General features: G+C 36.3%; 1 protein-coding gene across 5 annotated transcripts in view; it reads left to right on the forward strand.

Moving 5' to 3' along the window:
- Nucleotides 1-22,793, forward strand: part of SENP7 (SUMO specific peptidase 7) — a 155,467-nt gene that overhangs the window by 103,115 nt on the left and 29,559 nt on the right. For all 5 annotated transcript variants that reach the window (XM_070454958.1, XM_020896784.2, XM_020896785.2 and 2 more), the window contains 5 exons: nt 9,770-9,951; nt 11,796-12,135; nt 12,963-13,120; nt 15,632-15,778; nt 21,771-21,804. In XM_070454958.1, coding sequence (XP_070311059.1) covers nt 9,770-9,951; nt 11,796-12,135; nt 12,963-13,120; nt 15,632-15,778; nt 21,771-21,804 — 861 coding nt within the window. The remainder of the gene's footprint in view (nt 1-9,769; nt 9,952-11,795; nt 12,136-12,962; nt 13,121-15,631; nt 15,779-21,770; nt 21,805-22,793) is intronic.

The raw sequence follows: 22,793 nt of genomic DNA on the forward strand, positions 1-22,793 counted from the left end.
GTTCCTAGGTATTTTATACTTTTTGATGTGATGGTGAATGGGATTGTTTCCTTAATTTCTCTTTCTGATCTTTCATTTTTAGTGTATAGCAATGCAGTAGATTTCTGTGTATTAATTTGTAACCTGCAGCTTTACCAAATTAATTGATGAGCTCCAATAGTTTTCTGTTAGTGTCTTTAGGATTTTCTATGTGTAGTATCATGTCATCTGCAAACAGTGACAATTTAATTTCTTTTCCAATTTGGATTCCTTTTACTTCGTTTTCTTCTCCGATTGCTATAGCTAGGACTTCCAAAACTATGTTGAATAAATGTGGTGAGAGTGGACATCCGCATCTTGTTTTGATCTCAGAGAAAATGCTTTTAGCTTTTCACTCTTGAGTATGATGTTAACTGTAGGTTTGTTTCTACAAACAATAGGTTTATAGGCCTTTATTATGTTGCCCACTTTCTGGAGTGTTTTTATTATAAATGGGTGTTGAATTTTGTCAAAAGCTTTTCTTTTGAAAAGCTTTTTGGATGATCATATGGCTTTTATTCTTCAGTTTGTTGATTTGACATAGCACACTGATTTGTGGATTTTGAAAAGTCCTTGCATACCTACGATAAATCCCATGTGATAATGGTGTATGCACCTTTAATGTATTCTTGAATTCAAAATACTGCTAGTATTTTGTTCAGGATTTCTGTGTTTGTGTTCATCAGTAATATTGGCCTGTAATTTTATTTTTTTGTGATGTCTTTTTCTGGTTTTGATAGCAGGGTGATGGTGGCTTGACAGAATTTGATTGGGAGTTTTCCTTCCTTGGCAGTTTTTGGGAACAGTTTCAGAAGGCTAGGTGTTAGCTTTTTTCTCAGTGTTTGATAGAACTCAATTCTAAGCCATCTGGTCTTGGGCTTTTATTTGTTGGGAGTTTTTAAGTCATAGTTTGAATTATGATACTTGTAATTGGTCTGTTCATATTTTCTTTGTCTTCCTGGTTCAATCTTGAAAGATTGTACCTTTCCAAGAAGCTTTCTATTTCTTCCAGCTTGTTTTATTGGCATGCAGCTATGATCCTTTGTATTTCTGTGATATGAGTTGTAACTTCTTTTTCATTTCTAATTTTATTGATTTGAGTCTTTTACCTCAATAACTCTGGCTGAAGGTTTATTAATTTTATTTTTCAAAGAACTAGCATTTAGTTTCATTGAGCTTTACTGTTGTTTTCTTTGGCTCTATTTCACTTATATCTGCTCTGGTCTGTATGATTTTTTTCCTTCTACTAACTTTAGATTTTGCTTGTTGTTCTTTCTCTAGTCACTTTAGGTATAAGCTTAGGTTGTTTGAGATTTTTGCTTCCTGAGGTAAGATTGTATTGCTATAAACTTCCCTCTTAGAACTGCTTTTGCTGCATCTCAATAGATTTTGGATCCTCGTGCTTTCATTTTATTGGTCTTTAGGTATTTGTTTGATATCCTCTTTAATTTTTTCTAAGGGATTCTTGCCCACAGTAATAGATACAATGGTTATCTGAATTAAATGCACCCATTCCAGACCATTTTAGTTCACTGATTCCTGAAATGTCGATGTTCACTCTTGCCATCTCCTCTTTGACCACTTCCAATTTACTTTGATTCATGGACCTAACATTCCAGGTTCTATGCAATATTGTTCTTCATAGCATTGGAATTTACTTCATCACCAGTCACATCCACAACTGGGATTTGTTTTTGCTTTGGCTCCATCTCTTAATTCTTTCTGGAGTTATTTCTCCACTCATCTCCAGTGGCATATTGGGCACCTACCAACTTGGGGAATTCATCTTTCAGTGTCATGTCTCCTTGCCCTTTCATACTGTTCCTGGCAAGAATCCCTTAGAAGAAATGGAATAGCCCTCATAGTCACCAAAAGAGTCTGAAATGCAGTACTTGGGCACAGTCTCAAAAATGACAGAATGATCTCTGTTCATTTCCAAGGCAAACCATTCAGTATCACAGTAATCCAAGTCTATGCTCCACTTAGAGTCTTCTCTACTGGCTCAGATGGTAAAAGTTTGCCTACAGATTGAGAGATCTGGGTTTGATCCATAGGTTGGGAAGATCCCCTAGAGAAGGGAATGGCAAACCACTCTAGTATTCTTGCCTGGAAAATCCCATGGATGGAGGGACCTGGAAGCCCTCTATGGAGTTACAAAGAGTCAAACATGACTGGGCAACTAACACACAGTCCAAGTCTATGCCGACTGTTAGTGCCGAAGAAGCTGAAGTTTAATGGTTCTGTGATGACCTACAAGAACTTCTAGAACTAACACCAAAAAAAGATTTCCTTTTCATCATAGGGGATTGAAATGCAAAAGTAGGAAGTCAAGAGATACCTGGAATAACAGGCAGATTTGGCCTTGGAGTATAAAATGAAGCAGGGAAAAGGCTAACAAAGTTTTGCCAAGAGAACGCACTGATGATAGCAAACATCCTCTTCCAAAAACACAAGAGGTGACTCTACACATGGATGTCACCAGATGGTCAATACTGAAATCAGATTGATTTTATTCTTTGCAGCCGAAGATGCAGAAGCTCTATACAGTCAGCAACAACAAGACTGGGAGCTGACTGTGGCTCAGATCATAAACTCCTTATTGCAAAATTCAGACATAAATGAAGAAAGTAGGGAAAATCACTGGATCATTCAGGTATGACCTAAGTCAAATCCCTTATGATTATACAGTGGAAGTGACAAATATATTCAAGGGATTAGATCTGATAGTCAGAGTGCGTGAAGAACTATGGACAGAGGTTTGTGACGTTGTGCAGGAGGCAATGCTCGAGACTATCCCCAAGCAAGAGAAATACAAAAAGGCAAAATGGTTGTCTGAGGAGGCCTTACAAATAGCTGTGAAAAGAAGAGAAGCTGAAGGCAAAGGAGAAAAAGAAAGCTATACTCATCTGAATGCAGAGTTTCAGAGACTAGCAAGGAGAGATAAGAAAGCCTTCCTCAGTGATCAGTGCAAAGAAATAGAGGAAAGCAATAGAATGGGAAAGACTAGAGATCTCTTCAAGAAAATTAGAGATACCAAGGGAACATTTCATGCAAAGATGGGCACAATGAAGGATGGAAATGGTATGGACCTAACAGAAGCAGAAGATATTAAGAAGAGGTGGCAAGAATACACAGAAGAACTGTACCAAAATGATCTTCATGACTCATATAACCACAGTAGTGTGATCACTCACCTAGAGCCAGACATCCTGGAGTGCGAAGTCAAGTGGGCCTTAAAGCATCACTACGAACAAAACTAGTGGAGGTGATGGAATTCCAGTTGAGCTATTTCAAATCCTAAAAGATGATGCTGTGAAAGTGCTGCACTCAGTATGCCAGCAAATTTGGAAAACTCAGCAGTGGCTACAGGGCTGGAAAAGTTCAGTTTTCATTCCAATCCCAAAGAAAGGCAATGCCAAAGAATATTCAAACTACTGCACAATTGCACTCATCTCACATGCTAGCAAAGTAATGCTCAAAATTCTCCAAGTGAATCTTTAGCAGTATGTGAACTGTGAACTTCGAGATGTCCAAGCTGATTTAGAAAAGGCAGAGGAAACAGAGATCAGATTGCTACCATCGATGGATCATAGAAAAATAAGAAAGTTCCAGAGAAACATCTTTATTGAGTATGCAAAAACTTTTGACTTTATGGATCTCATAAAAGTGTGGAAAATTCTTAAAGAGTTGGGAATACTAGACCACCTTTCCTGCCTCCTGAGAAATCTGTGTGAAGCTCAAGAAGCAACAGTTAAAACTGGACATGGAAAAATGGACTGGTTCCAAATTGGGACAGGAGTAAGTCAAGGGTGTGTATTTAGCCTATATGCAGAGTATATCATGTGAAATGTCCGGCTGGATGAAGCATAAGCCAGAGTCAAGATTGCCGGGAGAAATATCAATAATCCCACATATGCAGATGCCATCACCCTTATGGCAGAAAGCCAAGAGGAACTGAGGAGCCTCTTGATGAAAGTGAAAGAGGAGAGTGAAAAAGCTGGCTTAAAACTCAGCACTCAAAAAACTAAAATAATGGTGTCTGGTCCCATTACTTCATGACAAATAGATGGGGAAACAATGAGAGACTTTATTTTGGGGGGCTTCAGAATCACTGCAGATGGTGACTGCAGCCATGAAATTCAAAGATGCTTGCTCCACTTAAGAAAAACTGTGAGCTACCTAGACAGAATATTAAAAAGCCAGAGACATTACTTTTCTGACAAAGGTCCATCTAGTCAGAGCTATGGTATTTCCAGTAGTCATGTATGGATGTGAGAGTTGGACCATAAAGAAAGTTGAGCACGGAAGAATTGATGCATTTGAACTGTGGTGTTGGAGAAGACTCTTTTTTTTTTTTTTTTTTTTAATTTTTATTAGTTGGAGGCTAATTACTTTACATCATTACAGTAGTTTTTGTTATACATTGATATGAATTAGCCATGGATTTACATGTATTCCCCATCCCAGTCCCCCCCTCCCACCTCCCTCTCCACCCGATCCCTCTGGGTCTTCCCAGTGCACCAGGCCCGAGCACTTGTCTCATGTACCCGTTTCACCCTAGATAATACACATGTTTCAATGCTGTTCTCCTGAAACATCCCACCCTCGCCTTCTCCCAGAGTCCACAAGTCTGTTCCATGCATCTGAGTCTCTTTTTCTGTTTTGCATATAGGGTTATCGTTACCATCTTTCTAAAGTCCATATATATGTGTTAGTATACTGTAATGGTCTTTATCTTTCTGGCTTACTTCGCTCTGTATAATGGGCTCCAGTTTCATCCATCTCATTAGAAGTGATTCAAATGAATTCTTTTTAATGGCTGAGTAATATTCCATGGTGTATATGGAGAAGACTCTTGAGAGTCCGTTGGACTGGAAGGAGATCCAACCAGTCAATCCTAAGGGAAACCAGTCCTGAATGTTCATTGGAAGGACTGATGCTGATGCTGAAGCTTCAGTACTTTGGCCATCCAATGCGAAGAGCCGACTCAATGGCAAAGACCCTGATGCTGGGAAAGGTTGAAGGCAGGAGGAGAAGGGGGCGACAGAGGATGAGATGGCTGGAGGGTATCACTGACTCGATTTATGCGAGTTTGAGCAAGCTCAGGGAGTTGGTGATGGACAGGGCAGCTGGTATGCTGCAGTCCATGGGGTTGCAAAGAGTCGGACATGACTGAGTGACTGAACTGAACTTGATTTCTTCAGTGTTAGATTTCTTCAGTGTTATATTGATTGTTTAATAGTATATTTCGTTTACGTGCTTGGTTTTTTTAGTTTTTTTTTCACGTAGTTTCTTTTTGGTCTCATGGTGTTTTGGTTGGAAAAGATGCTTGATATGATTTTAGTGTTTTTAAATTTACCGGTGCTGTGTTTGTGGCCCAGCATGTGTTCAAGGCAAAGAATGTTCCATTTGCACATGAGAAGAATGTGTATTCTGCTTTTGGGTGTGGAATGGTCTACAGATAGCAGTTAGGCCCACCTGGTCTAATGTGTCATTTAGAACTGCTGTTGCCTTTCATTGAGTCCACGCCTCCCCAGTAGGCCCTTCAATACTCGCAGTTAAGTCTGCCCAGTCTCTTTATGAAGTCACTGCCTTTTGACCGTGGGTTCTGGTTTGCACACACTTTGTATGCGCACTTTGAGAGTGGAGTCTCTGTTTCACCTCGTCCTGTGAAAAGCCTGTGATCAAGCCCTACTGGCCTTCATAGTTAAATTCTCTGGGACTCTTCCTTCCGCTGCTAGACCCCAGGGTCGGAAGCCTGATGTGGGTCTCAGAACTTTCACTTCTGTGGTTAAATTGTTTTCCTCCTTTTGAGTCATCCACCTTGTGGATATGAAACTTCAGTTTGTTGTGACTGTGTCCCTCCTACCATCTCACTGAGAATTCCTTTTTGTTTTTGGATGCTGGGTATCCTTTTTTGGTAGAGTTGAGCATTTCTTTGTTGATGGTTGTTCAGTGGTGATTTTGATGTTTTCAAAAGGAGGTCCTACTACTGTGCCATCTTGAGCTAATCCCGCATCAGTTTCATTTGCTGTAGTATTTGTTTTTCAAAATTATAGCTTGATCCAGTATTATATGTAGAAATTATATTTGACTGTCTTTATAGTTTTTGTCCTTCAGTTGCTCAGTCATGTCCAACTCTGACCCCATGGACTGCAGCTTTCTGGGCTTCCCTGTCCTTCACTGTTTACAGTTTACAAAGAAAACCATTACAGTTTACAGAATTGCAAATAAAATTTATTGTGCTTTTCGAAATACTGTGTTGATAATTGGGGGTAGTTTGTTTTTCTGGGGGAGAGAGTTAGGCGCGTTGTCTTGAAATTTGGAAGCCTGTTCATGGTTTGAACTTCGGCCTCAGTCCTGCCCGCATGCCTGCCTTTCAAGCAATGGAGAAGAAGTGTGTGAACGTTATCATTAGATGTTTATAAAGCTAGAGGAAGGGCAAGAGTAACCTGAATAGGAAGTGTGTAGTGCTGAAGAGCTTTGAGTGAATGAGTGGTCAGAACAGCCAGTGTTACCTAGGTTCAAGTTTATGAGTTCAAGGAAGCTGCTTTGGGACTTGCTTTGTGTGAATTCCAGGACCCTGGACATACCAAATCCATAAATGCTTAAATCTCTAATATAAAATGGTATAATATCTGAGTTGGGACTTATATGATATAATTCAGAAAGCAAAATAATTCAGGATAACCCTCAGTTAGTTAGGATAACCTTAGTTAGGTAGAACCTTTTGGAACGTATTTTTGTATAGTACAGATATTTTATAACTGAAATACTAAACATGTTTGATAATACTTGAAATGCATTTCAGAATAATGCTTTATTGACTTAAAAAAGGGAGTACTTCCTTTTCTGTGATATGTGATGTGTTAGTCGCTCAGTCATGTCCGACTCTTTGCAACCCCATGGGCTGTAGCCTGCCAGGCTCCTCTGTCCTTGGAATTTTCCAGGCAAGAATGCTGGAGTGGGTAGCCATTTCCTTCTCCAGGGGATCTTCCCATCCCAGGGCTTGAACCCGGGTCTCCTGCATTGCAGGCAGATTCTTTACCATCTAAGCCAACCAGGGAAGCCCCTCCTTTTCTGTAGGGTCATAGATATATTGGAGATGTAAAATTAAAGGGTCTTGATTAAAAAAAAAAAGAAACTGTGAAAGTAATTGATTGCCTTATGAATGATTACATACCACAGTTGTCTGCTGAGGAGAGGTATTTTGGCCTCTTTTAAGAGAGCAGTGATCAGTACTCTGCTGTTTCAAATTATTGTCCCTTTTCAGTTACAAAATAATACGTATTAAAACTTAACATTTAAAAAAGAAAACCAGTGTCTAAATTAGTTGTAATTTCTTTTTTTTTTTAAACTCTTTACTTTTATTACAATAAATATTTATCAATAATAGAGTTAAAACAATTTTAAATTAAAACCTACTGCATTACTTTTGGGTTTCACAGCAGCAGAAATAAAACATAAATTCAGTTGAGAGTGCAAGGCTTCCAGAATCCAGTGGCAAGAAACAGTCAGGTCTTGATTATCTGAGCGAGCAATGGGGACCAGGAATACCGATGACACAAAACGAATGGTGAAATGCACTCCTGTACCCTGTTTACACATCAAATTACCTAAGACCTCACAACATTCCAGCTAAGGAATTTAAGCAAGTTGTGACATCCCATTTCCCACAAGAGCTAGTTTTCCCCCATCAAGCCCAAGAGCGCAGCTGCTCCAGGCACCGCCTTCTGGCCAAGAATGGGCCCACCATCATTCAAACCCTGGAAGCCTCAACTCTGGTAGAAGCAACCATCTTCTCACAAGTTTCTGACTCACACAGTCCCTGGTGAAAGGGAAGCAGAAAGTGACATATGTCGAGGCCTTTCTTGGGGACTAAGATGAACGGCAAGTAGGAGAGCCTGGAGATGCAGATAAGGAACGGGCTTCTCAGAGTTACAGGATACATGCAGATTAAGTCAGCATGAAGAGAGTCTGGTGAGGGCTTATCATCTTGCTGATAATCAAGAGTAGACTGCGCGTACATATGAATACATCACACACATATATGCACAGAAAATATATGTGTACATATTAAATATGTAGGCATACACACACCACACATAGCCAGATACAATAAATGCTATGTTATTTGCTACGAACACGGGCAAGTCCTAGGCAGACCAATTACAAACATGTTCAATTAAACTATTTGAAAGGGAAAATAACTTTGTGTTCCTTTCAACTTCTTCTCTCACATATTCTAGTTACTAAAGTGGTATTGTTTCTAGGTACCTGAGGGGATGGAAATCATCCTTCTGTTTCAGAATACTACAGAAAGCAAACTGCAACAGGACCAGGCTAAACAAATCAATAATTGATCTGGCCGTGATTCCCGCCACCTATTCTTAGTCACAGGGCATGAAACCTTACTCAGAAAAGTGTCGATTTCTTTTCCTACCATTGGCTACAAATTTAATCTATTCTGTTAGATGGGAGGGGAAAGGGAGAATGCAGGTCAAAAGGAGTTTACACCTCAGCAACTGTTCACCGCCTTCCACTTTACCCAGAGGTAATAATACTTAAAAAAAAACAAACCCTGAAATTTGGAGTTTAATACTGAATTCTGCTTTTTTGGCGCATTCCAGAAAAAGCAAACGATTACCTGTAGCTGGGTCTTTGTCTTCTGAATAGCTGCTCTAGTGGGATAAGTTATTTAAACAAAATAACCTACCCAAAAATGTTCATATTGTGGGCAGTCTTAATTAGAACTTACTAAACTAAGTCTGATACAGAATGATACCAGTAATTCAAATGGATTCATAATGCAGCATTCATGGACCTCATAAAATTAAAACAGGCCCCTCCTATAATCTGATTAGTAACATTAAGTACTCAACATGCTTCTAGTCAAGAACTTACTCTGTGTGTGTTTCAGTAAAAACTAAAAGCAACTCCAATTCTATTATCCATAGAAATTGCTTAAGAGAAGACTTTAGCCTAAGAGTCACAAGGCATCCACACCTTTTAGCCACCCCATGGGTCTCCAAAAGTGTCTCTGGTTACAACATAGCATTAGGTACTCCATGACGATGATCCAATTCATATGCTTTCAAAATAACACTGCTCTGATTGAATCTAGTTTTCTAAGAATCATTCTATGAAGAGTAAGACAATACTAGGAGACCAGACAATACTTCTGTGTCCAAACGGACTCTCCCTAAGACAAGCCCTTGTTAAAATATCCTAAAACCAGTCCATGTGCCATTTTCCAATTCTGGGAATGTGGCCTTTCTCTCCAAATGCAATATAACCCACTCACTCAGGCCACCTGTGAAAAAGGCTGCAAATGCCAAAACTTCTTATGCTATCCGAAATATTAGTTCATTTAAGATATGTCTGAAAAAAAAGCAATACTTTTCAAAAAGCAATAGTTTTCAAAATTTTATTAAGACTTTTTTTTAAATCATAGTCAAATGCAATTGTAGCAAAAGGAAAATATGGTTTGGTTGCTTTGCTTTGGTTACTAATACTACCTTTTAATATATTTCCTTTATCATATTTTTTGTACAATGAACATTTGCTTTGTGAATGCAGTTTAAAATGGGATGTGTCTTTATGTTTATCCATGTTGGTATGCTTATTTAACAGTGGAGTTTAAAAAACAAGCTCTGAAAGTAGTTTAGCAATTTTGATGATTTTCTTTGAGCTCTTCTGAAGAGGATCCTTTCTGTACTTTTTGGCCAAAAATGTCTCTTTTGTTTTTTAGACCTCAGTAGTGGAAGTAGAGATTGTGACCATCTTGAAGAGGGGAGTGGAAACAAGGATGATACAAATTCTGTTTCAAGAGTGGAACCCACTCTGATTTCCAGGAAGAGAAAGAAAAGGCTTAGAAGTAATTTGCCTGATTCTCATAATCCTACTTCTCTGTATAAGTCAGCAGAACAGACAGTAAGTAGAGGTGTTTAGATGTCATATGAAATAATTTGTCCTATGATAAAAGTGAATTGACTGTGACCAAATAATGTTCTCCTAGCTTTCTGTTTTCATCATCAAGACTTTTTTCTTTGCCCATTTTTTTGATTCTGTTTTTTTTTTAATACTTTAAATGCAACTTTATTTTTCTTGCAGTAATATAGTTATGGGATCAAATTTCAAATACAGTCATCACTGAGTATCTACAGTGTGTTAGTTCCAGGACCTTGGACATACCAAATCCATAGATGCTTAAATTAAATCTTTTATATTAAATGGTATAATATTTGCATATAATCTGCACCTTGCTGTATATTTTAAATCATGTCTAGACTGCTTGCCAACTAATACATTGTAAATGGATGTGAAAAAATGTAAATGCTCTGTAAATAGCGGCCTGTGCGTGACAAATTCAAGTTTTGCCTTTTGTAAATCCCTAGAATTATTTTTCCAGAAATATTTTCCATTTGCAGTTGGTGGAACCCATAGTTGGTGGAACCTGCACACATAGAGGGCTAACTGTATTATGAACAAATAAAAAGGTTTAAATTATTTCTCCTCTGATACCAGCCTTTACTTAGTGGTTTGTTGTATATCCTACAGACCTATTTCTTCTCTCTGCCTTATTTTAACCATATAATAGTCATACTGTCTAGCCAATTGCTATTTCACTTGGTCTGTGAAATTATTACCAGACTATTTTATCAGTAGTAATTTACTTCCAGTTTCTATAGACTTCTCTTTTTCCAGAGTTTAGGAAATCTGTTGTAGGAATTATAATACTTAATGTGTACATTACTTAGTTTCAAAAACTTAGTATACAGTTAACAATAAAAGTGTAAGGAGATAGCTTTTTTTTTGTTGGAGATAGCTTTTTGAGTCCTTTGATTCACAAGGCATTTCAGGACTTTGCAGTGCCTTTGAGTTATAAACATGATTTAGATTTATATGGTAATAGAGATGTGAGAGTTGGACTATAAAGAAGGCTGAGCACCGAAGAATTGATGCTTTTGAACTGTGGTGTTGGAGAAGACTCTTGAGAGTCCCTTGGACAGCAAGGAGATCCAACCAGTCCATCCTAAAGGAAATTGGTCCTGAGTATTCATTGGAAGGACTGATGTGGAAGCTGAAACTCCAGTACTTTGGCCTCCTAATGTGAAGAACTGACTCATTTGAAAAGACCCTGATGTTGGGAAATATTGAAGGTGGGAGGAGAAGGGGACAACAGAAGATGAGATGGTTGAATGGCATCACCGACTCAATGGCCATGTGTTTGAGTAGACTCTAGGAGTTGGTGATGGACAGGGAGGCCTGACGTGCTGCAGTCCATGGGGTCACAAAGAGTCGGACACGACTGAGCAACTGAACTGAACTGAGACATATGAAGGCAGTAATTGATTTTCATAATTTTTCATATTGTTATCCTAAGTTTTTAATTTTTTTGCTTTTGTAACTAAAGTCACATAATGTCAAATGGCCTCTTTTGCAAAATAAAGCTGTAATAATTTTTTCTCTTATTTAAAGTTGACTTAGATTGTGGGAGACTTCTGAACCACTTGTAAATAAGGGAGTTTTCCCTTCCCATCCTTTTAAAAAATATTTAGGCATCTGATTGGACAGACCCAAGTTTTATATCTTTATATTAATACTTGAGAGACTTTGGCAAGAGTAATGTAGTGTAATTGTGTACTTTTCTATTCCAATAGTTATAGAAATGATATAGTATTTTTACCTTTATGGGGATTTAAGCTTAAAAAAGGTTGTTCATGTTAGCCAAATTTGAAAAGTGCTGATTTTTGTATTCATTTATTTATGTTCAGAAAGAACAAGAAAATGACCCAGAGGTATTCACTGCGTTGGAAAAGTCAAGTGAAAACTATCATGAGGATCCAAAACTGTTTGAAGAAGTTACACATGAATCCATAGAAAGTGATTTTGCTCAGCTACCCTCACTTTGTGATCAGGAGTTGGCTTTGAGTGCTTCTCCTCACATGCACTCTGACTATTCAACCATGGGGACTTTTGAGAGCTCTATTTCCTCTGATACTGTGGGGAATTCTACTCTAGTTTTGAAGGATGAGAATGAATCAAACACAGTAGAAAAACCTGTTTTAAGTGAACACAGTGAAGGGAACCCATCATTTATCTCTGCTGAACCAAGTAAGTAACTTGGGGATGATAAAAGCTATTCATTTTCTCTACTCTGCTTAGTTGTTTTATTTCTTCTGTCGAAGAAATTTTGCTGAGGCACTGTGTTGTTTATTACATCTGTGTGGAGTATATTACCTTCAGGAAAAAAAAAAACTTGTGGTTTCGGGATGTCATTAATTTTGTAGTATTGATTTGGGTAAGAAATGGAGCACTTGGAAGCAGAAGTTAATTTTTTTTATTAGTGTACTCATCAGTATCTTAGCAATAGTTTTTTTTTTTTTGCACAAATCTTTAAGGACCATTATTGTCATTTTGATTTGTTAAGCTGAAGTACAGAGAGTTTAAGTGCTATTTATTTATTGTCATTAATTTTGATTTTAATTTTCAAGTATTTGATACAGTCACATGGTACAAAAAAGGTTGTAAAGGATGTCTATTGACTAGTCTCCCACATTTTTCCTTAGCCATTCATTTCCTCCTCCTAGAAGAAACTAATGTAACAGGACTTATAGTACAATTTAGAATGATGACATTAATACATTATTAGAACTAGAATCTGTTCCTAAGTTCTTCTAATGGCTTTATCTATTTTAAAATACCTTCTTCCTCCAGAGAGTAAGGTTGCAGATAACTGCTAAATAATAGCACTCATGTGAAAACATTGTATGCCACTAGCATAAATCAGATAATGAATGATGGGCTACTTTCTAAACTAAATAAAGTTAGATTATTCAGTTCAGTGGAATTATTAAAGATATATTGCGTGAATTAGAAAATTCTCCTTTTATACGTGATTATTGTGACACATTTAAAAAAAATACATTTTTCCATTTTAGTTGTTGTTTCTAGTGATGAAGAAGGACCCACTGAACATAAAAGTTCAGAAATTCTTAAATTACAGCCTAAGCAGGATGATGCCATCTCTCATGAAAGTGAGAGTACTTCTGAACCAGTAGTGTCAGAACTACCATTGATTACTTGTGAGTCTGTACAGGTAATTCATTTCTGTCTTCTCACAGATTAACAGTGAAATATACACTATTGGCTAATTACTATTTTTTTTTGTTTCATCAAGCAGAATATTGTGTAAAAATTACATATTTCTTAGTTTAAATTCTGAGACAACTTTTGTATTAGTTTGAGGGAAGCATATAATTGTCTTTATTTTGAAGTGAAAGGCTTAATGTCATTTTTCTTTTGGTCATTTTTATTTTTTCAATCTAAATATTCTGACTCAAATATTCTCTTTTTGGGTTCTCATTGGACATTTAAGTACTTTATCAAAACATTTTCTAGAATGAAATGTTTTCTAGTATTTGTGTAGTCTTGTAGTACAAGGACTACTTGGAATTATTTCTTTTCCTCACATGCTATTAAAACAGCATGAGGGAGAGGAAAGAACCTGACTTCTTGAGATATTCAGAGCCGTGTTCAGATCTTGGATCTGCCATTTGGACAAGTCTCTTAACTTCTTTAAGCCTGTTTCCTTATATACTAAATGAGAATGATAACACCTATTTCACAAGATTATTTTGAGTATTAAATGAAACAACATATGAAAGCATTTAGAAAAGTGTCACGAACCTATCAGTTTGATAAGTCCTTTGTCTCTTCCTTCTTACAGAAGTGGAAGTGTGTGTTGGTTTAATGTCAGCCAGTGGTGTTTTTGACATACGTCTTAGAAGAGTATAGCTCTAAAGTAAGGTTCAAGTTATTTATTGTCAGTATTCATTCATATTATCAGCTTCTGATTTTCCTGTTTTAAAGAAATGATAGTCAGTCACTACCAGTGCAGAAATGGTTAACTTCTGTTAGTTGTTTTTGAATAATTCGAAGGCTGTTATGCTGTAGAGTGTGGTGAAGAATTTGGTCAGTTCAATGAAAACAGTCTGATAGGTTGACTATTGTTTCATGGGTGTTTCTGTTCATTTGTTACTTCATACAGAAATCACCTCAGCAATTGTGTTCTGAATTTTTGTTAAAATGTAGCAATTGTTGCCCAACTGGGCCAGCAGCCTACTTGATAGCTTAGCTGTATTTGTAATTAAAACAGTATTGATAATGTGCTCAAAATTCTAAATGAATTGCAATTCCCTTGGCAGCATGTAAATTGACAGTGCAGTATGAAATGATCATGTTAAACGAAAATTACATCCCTTGTAGAGCTGACAACATATGATCACAGCCAAGCAGCAAATAACATAGAGCTCTACCAAGATCTGTAAGGCAGAATATACCTCTGCACCCTTCCTTGTTTCCAGTTTTAAATGAAACTGTTAGAAACATGGATTGACCATTTTTAAAAGGCAGTTTAGTCTTTACCAATTGTGACACCGAATAAGGAATTCTTTAGAACTCATCTTCTCAATTTATCACTTAAAACACATAGTTACTTGACTAATTAGAACCATCTGTCGTTGATTAGATTCCCCCTTTTTTGCTTAAGGGATAAGAAGAGTACAGTAATCAATGAAAAATGAGAATGATTTTTAAAAAATAAATGGCATCATGAGCCATTACTCATTATCAAAAATAATGAGTAGTGTGCATGTTTGAGGTGAAGATTAATCAGCATTTTCTAGAGGTAGGAGAGTGAATACCCATGCATAATTGCTCTATTAGTGGTTTATTTGGTCATTAGTGATGTTAAAGAGGCATAATGTGCAACAGCTAGGCAAATATGGAGTTGAAAAAGTCATCTGAAAGCATTGTAGAACTCAGAAGAGATCATGGGAAATTGCTGTTATTCATACTGCCTGGTAGTCTATTATAACTTAAAAGCAGAGTTGTGAATTTTTTGAGCAGAAGTGGTATGATTTTTGAGATTTTTGAGACAGTGCACATAGTAAATCATATAGATTTGATGTATCAGCACTTCTTAGGCAGTTATATCCCTTCTTGTGCACTAAGAATGCAATAGCTAAGAGCATCTTCTTGGTTTATAGAAGCAATTTTATATGCTTGAAATATCCCTTGACCTGCAGATAGAAAGCTGATTTGTTTTAGTTTTGCTTCTTACTAGCAGTGTTATTTTAAGCAAGTCACTTAACCAGTCCAAACATCTATTAGCTCTACTTATGAAATGCATAAAGAAAAAATAACTTGTCCTATCGGGTTGTTGTGGTGACTAGAAGAGATATTTAAAAGCTCATGTTAAACTAAGCATTATATAAATCTTAATTTATTTTTATTGAGTTAAAAATAAATAAAGTCCATTAGGGAATACTGAATTTGAAATCATGAATTTGATACAGAGAAGGATGTATTTCTGCATTGTAGGTCCTATGGAATTAACTTAGGATTCAACTAGAGTAATTTTCTCAAAGTAAATCATATACTTTTTAAGGGAAAAATCTAGATAACTGTTTCTTGACAGTAAGAATAGTGTAAAATCCTTCACAAACTCATTAATGATAATTTAAAGAAATATTTGACTTTAAAAAGCATTGTCAACATTTATATAATACTTAGCATTACATGCATTTTATAATTTTTTCATTGTTAGACTTCATCTGAATTATGTACATATAATCCTGTCATGGAAAACATTTCCTGTCTTATACCTAAAAATGAGATGGATCTACAACTGGATTTTATATTTACTTCTGTTTATATTGGTAAAATAAAAGGAGCTTCTAAAGGTTGTGTTACAGTAAGTATATATTTTTTTCCTTTAGTTTTGCTTCTTGGGCAAGGTCAATTTTCAGATTGCCTCTTTAGTGCAAATTAAAATGGAATTGATATTAATTTTATATAGAACATTTTGAATATGTCATTATATCTGTTTTGAAACATATCTTTGAATAGGAAATCTTGAAACCATAGAGGAATGCCCTAAAATCATCTCTCTAATCTGACTTCTCTAATGAAGATTCTGTATGAAAAGAATCATGTGCAGCACTGATATTCTTTGGGTTCTAAAACTTACTTGATGGTAAAGTAAGTATTTCTTTGGAGTATAATTGATAGCAAAAAGAGTGAATCTTATTTTATTAATTTAAATTATTGTAAACTGAGTTTAAATTATTGTAAATTTGGAAAACTTAGCAGTGGCCACAGGACTAAAAAAGATCATTTTTCATTCCAATGCCAAAGAAGGGCAATGCCAGAGATTGTTCAAATTACTGCACAATTGCTTTAATTTTACATACTAGCAAAGCAATGCTCAAAATCCTCCAAGCTAGGCTTCAACAGTGCATGAACTGAGAACTTCCAGATGTTCAAGCCGGATTTAGAAAAGGCAGAGGAACCAGAGATCAAATTGCCAACATCTGTTGGGTCATAGAAAAAGCAAAAGAATTGCAGAGAAACATTGACTTCTGCTTTATTGACTCTGCTAAAGCCTTTGACTGTGTGGATCACAACAAATGTGGAAAATTCTTAAGGGGATGGAAATACCAGACCACCTGACCTGCCTCCTGAGAAGCCTGTATGCAGGTCAGGAAGCAACAGTTAGAACCGGACTTGGAACAACAGACTGCTTCCAAATCGGGAAAGGAGTCTGTCAAGGCCGTGTATTGTCACCTGCTTATTAACTTATGTGCAGAGTGCTGTGCTTTGCTTAGTTGCTTAGTTGTGTCTGACTCTTTGTGGCCCTGTGGACTGCAGCCCTCCCGGCTCCCCTGCGAAATACAGAGCTGGATGAAGCAAGAATCTTCTGGATTCAAGCTGCCGGGATCAAAATTGGAATCAAGATTGCTGCGAGAAATATCAATAACCTCACATATGTAGATGACACCACCCTTATGGCAGAAAGTGAAGAGGAATTAAAGAGCCTCTTGATGAAGGTGAAAGAGGAGACTGAAAAAGCTGGTTTGCAATTCAGCATTAAAAAAACTAAGATCATGGCATCTGGTCCCATCACTTCATGGCAAATAGATGGGGAAACAGTGGAAACAGTGAGAGACTTTATTTTATGGGGCTCCAAAATCACTGCAGATGGTGGCTGCAGCCATGAAATAGAAAGATGCTTGAATGTTGGAAGAAAAGCTATGACAAACCTAGACAGCATATTAAAAGACAGACATTGCTTTGTCAACAAAGGTCCATATAGTCAAAACTATGGTTTTTCCAGTAGTCACGTATGGATTTGAGTGCTGAAGGCTGAGTGTGAAGAACCGATGCTTTTGAACTGTGGTATTGGAGAAGACTCTCGAGAGTCCTTTGGACTGCAAGGAGATCAAACCGGTCAATTCTAAAGGAAATCAATCCTGAATATTCATTGGAAGGACTGATGTTGAAGCTGAAGCTTCAGTACTTTGGCCCCCTGATGCAAAGAACTGACTCATTAGAAAAGACCCTAGTGCTGGGAAAGATTGAAGACAGGAGGAGAAGGGGACAACAGAGGAAGAGATGATTGGATGGCATCACCAACTCCGTGGACGTAAGTTTGAGTAAGCTCTGGGAGATGGTGAAGGAGAGGGAAGCCTGGCACGCTGCAGTCTATGGGGTCGCAAAGAGTCGGACGTGACTGAGTGTTTGAACGACAACAGAGTTCTCCAAATTTCTAAACTTGTTATTTAAGGATATCCAGGAATAGTTCCTCTTATTTTTCCACTTTCTTTTCAGTATTAATGCCTCACATTTTATGTGAATGCCATACTGGATTTTGCTCAGTTCTCTTTATTTTCTCACTGCTTTTCTGCCTGTTAAATTATTTTAAGGCTTATCTTGAAATACCTCCTCTTCCAGAAAACCTCTCCTGATTTCTTCTTCCTAACCAGAATTAACTTCTCCTTTTACTGTGTACTTACAGCAGTTTGTTTGTACATCTGTTGTAAGATTTATTCTTTGTGTTTTTGTTTGTATTCTTGCCTAGATCTCTCTATTAGACTTTAAGCATCTTGTGATGAAGAGCCATACTTTTACTTCCTCTTATACTTTACATAAATAGCTCACATTTAAATAGGCACTTCTAAACATTAGTTGAATTGACCGTATCAAATTATAATTCGAGTATTTTCCTAGAAGTTTATCAGTGTCTCACTGTGTTGTAGATAGGGCAGGGGATATAAAAAATGCTAAGACGTGATCTCTGCTCTCCTCTGCCTGGAGCAGTCAGGGAACATGTCACAGGGAGGACAGCATATGATTTAAGGCATGAAGCCGATGTTTGCTTGGTGACCAGTACCACGCACTCTATTATCCCAGCAGAGTAAACGCGCACCAGTTCTGGGAAGTACCCATCATGGTAGCTTATGATATAGTTAAAATTGCTTTGATTGAAAGCATTACAGCAGTTCTGTGTAAAATGTGTCTTCTCTGATCACTGATTTTCAGATATTAATGCTTTTGTTATGCCTAAGATGATTTTTTAAATTACTTTAAGAAATTTTGTTCACTTTTTCTTAATTTTCCCCCCTACTTTTTAGCTTTTTCATTTAAAACTCAGGTTTGACCAGTTTTTTTCTGTAGAATTCTTTGTAATGGCCAAAAATTGGGTAACCTAAATATGTTATAGTAACTGATTAGCTAAGGGAGGATTATTTAATATAAATATTCCTTAGTGGGTTTTCATTAATTAATGTATTAATTATGCTGTTATATACTCAGGTAGACTTGTTATGGGCAAAAATCAAAACCAAACAAAAAACTACAAATGAATAAAGTGAGTCGCTCAGTCGAGTCCAACTCTTTGCCACCCCATGGACTGTACAGTCCATGGAATTGTATAGGCCAAAATACTGGAGTGGGCAGCCTTTCCTTTCTCCAGGGAATCTTCCCAAACCAGGGATCAAACCCCGGTCTCTCACCTTGCGGGCGGATTCTTTACCCACTGACCCACTAGGGAAGCCCACAAATGAATAAGGAGCAATTTGAAGAGTACTTGTAATCTTGCTTATCCAGAGATAACTACTATTAATTCTACATCATTCTGTATTCTTCATACTAACTGTATATATTTAAAACCAAAGGATGTAGCATTATATATTGTTGTTTAGTTGATTCTTTTGTGACCCCATGGACTGTAGCCAGCCAGACTCCTCTGCCCATGGGGTTTCGCAGGGAAGAATACTGGAGTGGGTTGCCATTTCCTTCTCCAGGGGCTCTTCTTGACTCAGGGGCTGAACCTGCCCCTCCTGCACTGGCAGGCGGATTCTTTACCGCTGAGCCACCAGAGCAGGCCATTCTGCATACTGTTTTCTGACTTACCATGATCACATTAAATTAATTCACCTGTCTATTTTGGAATAGTTGGATTGTCCTGAATTCCTGACTGTTGGACATTGCCGGTGTCCCCAGTGTTTTGCTATTACAAGTAATATAGGACTGCAGATATTCAATAAATGTCATAAGCAGGTCTTAAAAATCTGTCTCATGTCTATCAGAATGCAGACTTTAATTAAAACAAAAAATCTTAAATGTCTGATTATAGGAATGTGGTTTTGTAAATTAAGGTAAATATATGCAGGTAAAATATATGTGTGTGAAGAAAGGTTGAGAGGAATTCTTCAAAAATTAGAACAGTTATGTTACTATGGAGGGATTGTAGGAAGTTTTAAAGCTGAAAAATATAATGAGTAACATAAAACAGGAAAAGGGTAAAAGTCTTAAAAGTTTCAAGCTTTTCATAAGACTTAATATATATTCTTGTTCAGACAGAGTTTATCATACTCTATATAACTTATAGGTAAAGACCTTCTTACTATTGGAGAGGGGATAGTATATTAGAGAATTAAACTTAGTCATTTTCCAGATCTTTAATGAGTATCTGCTGGGTATTGTTATGGACACTGGAAATACTGTTCTCTGTCATGACAGTTACAGTTGAGCTGCACTGGAGAAATACCTGTAGTGGGAAACTCTTATATAAGTTAGAGCCATTATTTTAGAGTGGTACATTTAAGTTATTATTGCCTTTTTTTTTTCTTTTTTAGTGTTGAGAATGCTGCAGTAGAAAATGCTGCACATTTAATTTTTTAGGTCTTAACTTTGTTAATAATAGGAAAAATGTTTATTAAGTGTATATTATATTAAAAAAAAACTACTGGCTGTTGTTAGAAGTTACAAAAAATCTCTTATGTTCAGCTTTATTTTTAAGTTTAAATAGATACAGTATGATTTCAGAGAACTTGGGGTTACCTTATTGCCACGAAAACATCTTTCTGATTTCTTAACTAGGGATTCCGTCTTTTGCTGCATACAGGGCTTTGGCTTTGGGGAGGTTGCATATTGGCTTAGTCATCAAAAAAGGCAAAATGAGTATGTAATTATTGCCAAGTTGAAAGTTTTGATAGAACAAGGTTGTTTATGGTGGGAGAATGAAACAATAATCTAGAAAGCAGCAGCCAGATATATAGATGCAGTACTTCTAATTCATAATTTCATACTAATGACTGTAAAATCTTAATAGCAAACACTTCTTATTTTCATTTTCTATAGCTCATTGTTTACAGTTGCTAAGATATATTTTAGGAGATTAACGACCCAGTGAAATATGTCAGAAAGAATTTAGCAAGGGGTATATACACGAAATATACAGCAGTTATAGGAAAGTGACATAGTAATAAGATGTATTTGACTATATTAGACTAGATAACATACCGAATCAGATGCTAGAGTCTAATGATAATAGCTCCTCTTGATTAAGGTTCTGACCTAAAGCTGAGAGGTTCAGTAAATTGCCTAAGTTTACCTAATTATTGTTTATAAAAAGTAGTAGGGATAAGAGAGGCAACATTTGAACCCCATTTGTCCTTTTCCTCTAATTTTGCTTTAGTGGCTAACTTATACTATGATATGTGAGGTTTATATTTGGGAAACTACAGCTTGAAAAGAATTTTAAATTAGAAAAAAATAAGACTCATAGTAAACCTGTGGTTTCACCAAGCACTGCTTGCTACTTATTTGGAACTTTGTTGGTAGTTAATTTAGGTACCCCTGTACCAAGACCATTTTTAATTTTGTTTTCTGCTCACAGACTATATCCCTGATTTGGTCAACAGTTTCATAAATGTATTGATCAAAAGGGAAACCTAACCAAGTAACAAATCAATAGGCATGAATTAATTTGACAGACTTGAAGGGATCTCTATGTTAGATGGTACACGTAAGATTTAGGTGCTCCACAACTCTTGAAAGTTTATTATAAAATCAACAATTAAGGAGATCAGATATATACAAAAGATGCCTAGAGAAAATTTAGTGTCTTGGCACAGATGTAGTGGAATGAGCAGGAACCTTGCTGAATCCTCAGTCACCCTGAAATTATAACATGAAACATGAAACAAAGAAAAATGAATGCTGGGAATGTCAGCAAAGATAAGAATCAAATTTTGCTTTGTAGTTAATTAACCAAAATCATTGATTCTCTGACGTCTCTTGGCAGTTTCTTTTGGACTTTATCTTATTTCTTCCTTAAATATTCTGGAAACATTTTGAAAATATATTAAGTATAGTCTTACTGGTTTTATAAATGAGCATATTGAAAATTAAATTCCTTGCACAGGGTTCTTAAACTTCTGTAAAACTAAGTCTTTACAGTGAAATGTCTTCTTAGTTTATTGAGGAAAAGACTTATGACTTTTAGTACATAGACTTTGATTACCTACTTGTGGTTTAAAGAAGAAAAATTTTTTGAAAAATTTGAATAGTAACACATTTCAAGTGGTAACTCCTGTTTTGCTTTTTTGTTTTTTCTTTAGTTCACAACAAAGTATATTAAGATCCCATTTCAAGGTAAGCTATCATTGTCTTATGACCTCTTTTCGCTGTAATTTTGGGTATAAAATAACTGGTCAGCAAAAATTCTGAAGTATTTCTGCAACTAGTTTTTCATACTTTTTTCCACTGTAGAATTTGCGTAAATGTAAGATTAATAATGTGTTTCAACCTAACACTATTTTAGTAGCTTCCAAAGGAGTTAAAATATTTTGTAACACTTAAAATGGTATATTAATTTAATGACTTCAAGTAATATTAAGGGATAAGAAAAATAGTTTTTATAGTGAGAGTTTTAATATATAAAAATGGATGAAAATAGAAAATATAAGTAAAGGATGAAGAAAACTTTTAGTGTCGCACACAACCATGTAAATGGCTTTGCATAGGGATTCAGAGAGCATTTACACCACTCGTTATCTGATAGACGAAGCACCTGTGGGTTAGGAAAAGTGGATAAAGCACACTTTTATCTAATAGATTGAATGAAGTGCAAAGTAGATTAGAAAATGTACCTGTAATTTGTGGAGACTGAGTTTTCTCATTCTCTTCCCAAGTAAAAACCTTTCAGAATAAACAACACTAAGAGAACAAATAATAAGCGACAGAGAACAGTCTCTTTAGAGATTGAATTATGAAAAGAATGAGCAAGAAAAATAAAATACAGAAAACACTTCAGAAATGAACTGGGGAAGAAGAATCCTGGGTTCCAAAACTGAAGACAAGATTGAAGTAACTTTAGCTGGACTCCCCCGTATACCCATGTACAGAATCCACAACTATGTGTTATAATAATAAATCTAATGATTAGGAAGCTACTATAAGTAGTAAGAATGTTTAAGGCATATGTAATATATAAGAATACATATATGTGTGTGTGTTTGTGTGTGTATATACACCCAGATATTTTTAATTAGGAAATTTTAGTAAGTTATTATGGAACAATATAACACTACCTATTTAGGAGAAATGAAGACCTGTGGTTCAAAAGAAGATTTCATAAAAGA

This window comes from Odocoileus virginianus, chromosome 25, assembly GCF_023699985.2.
Source record: "Odocoileus virginianus isolate 20LAN1187 ecotype Illinois chromosome 25, Ovbor_1.2, whole genome shotgun sequence".
Lineage (NCBI taxonomy): Eukaryota > Metazoa > Chordata > Mammalia > Artiodactyla > Cervidae > Odocoileus > Odocoileus virginianus.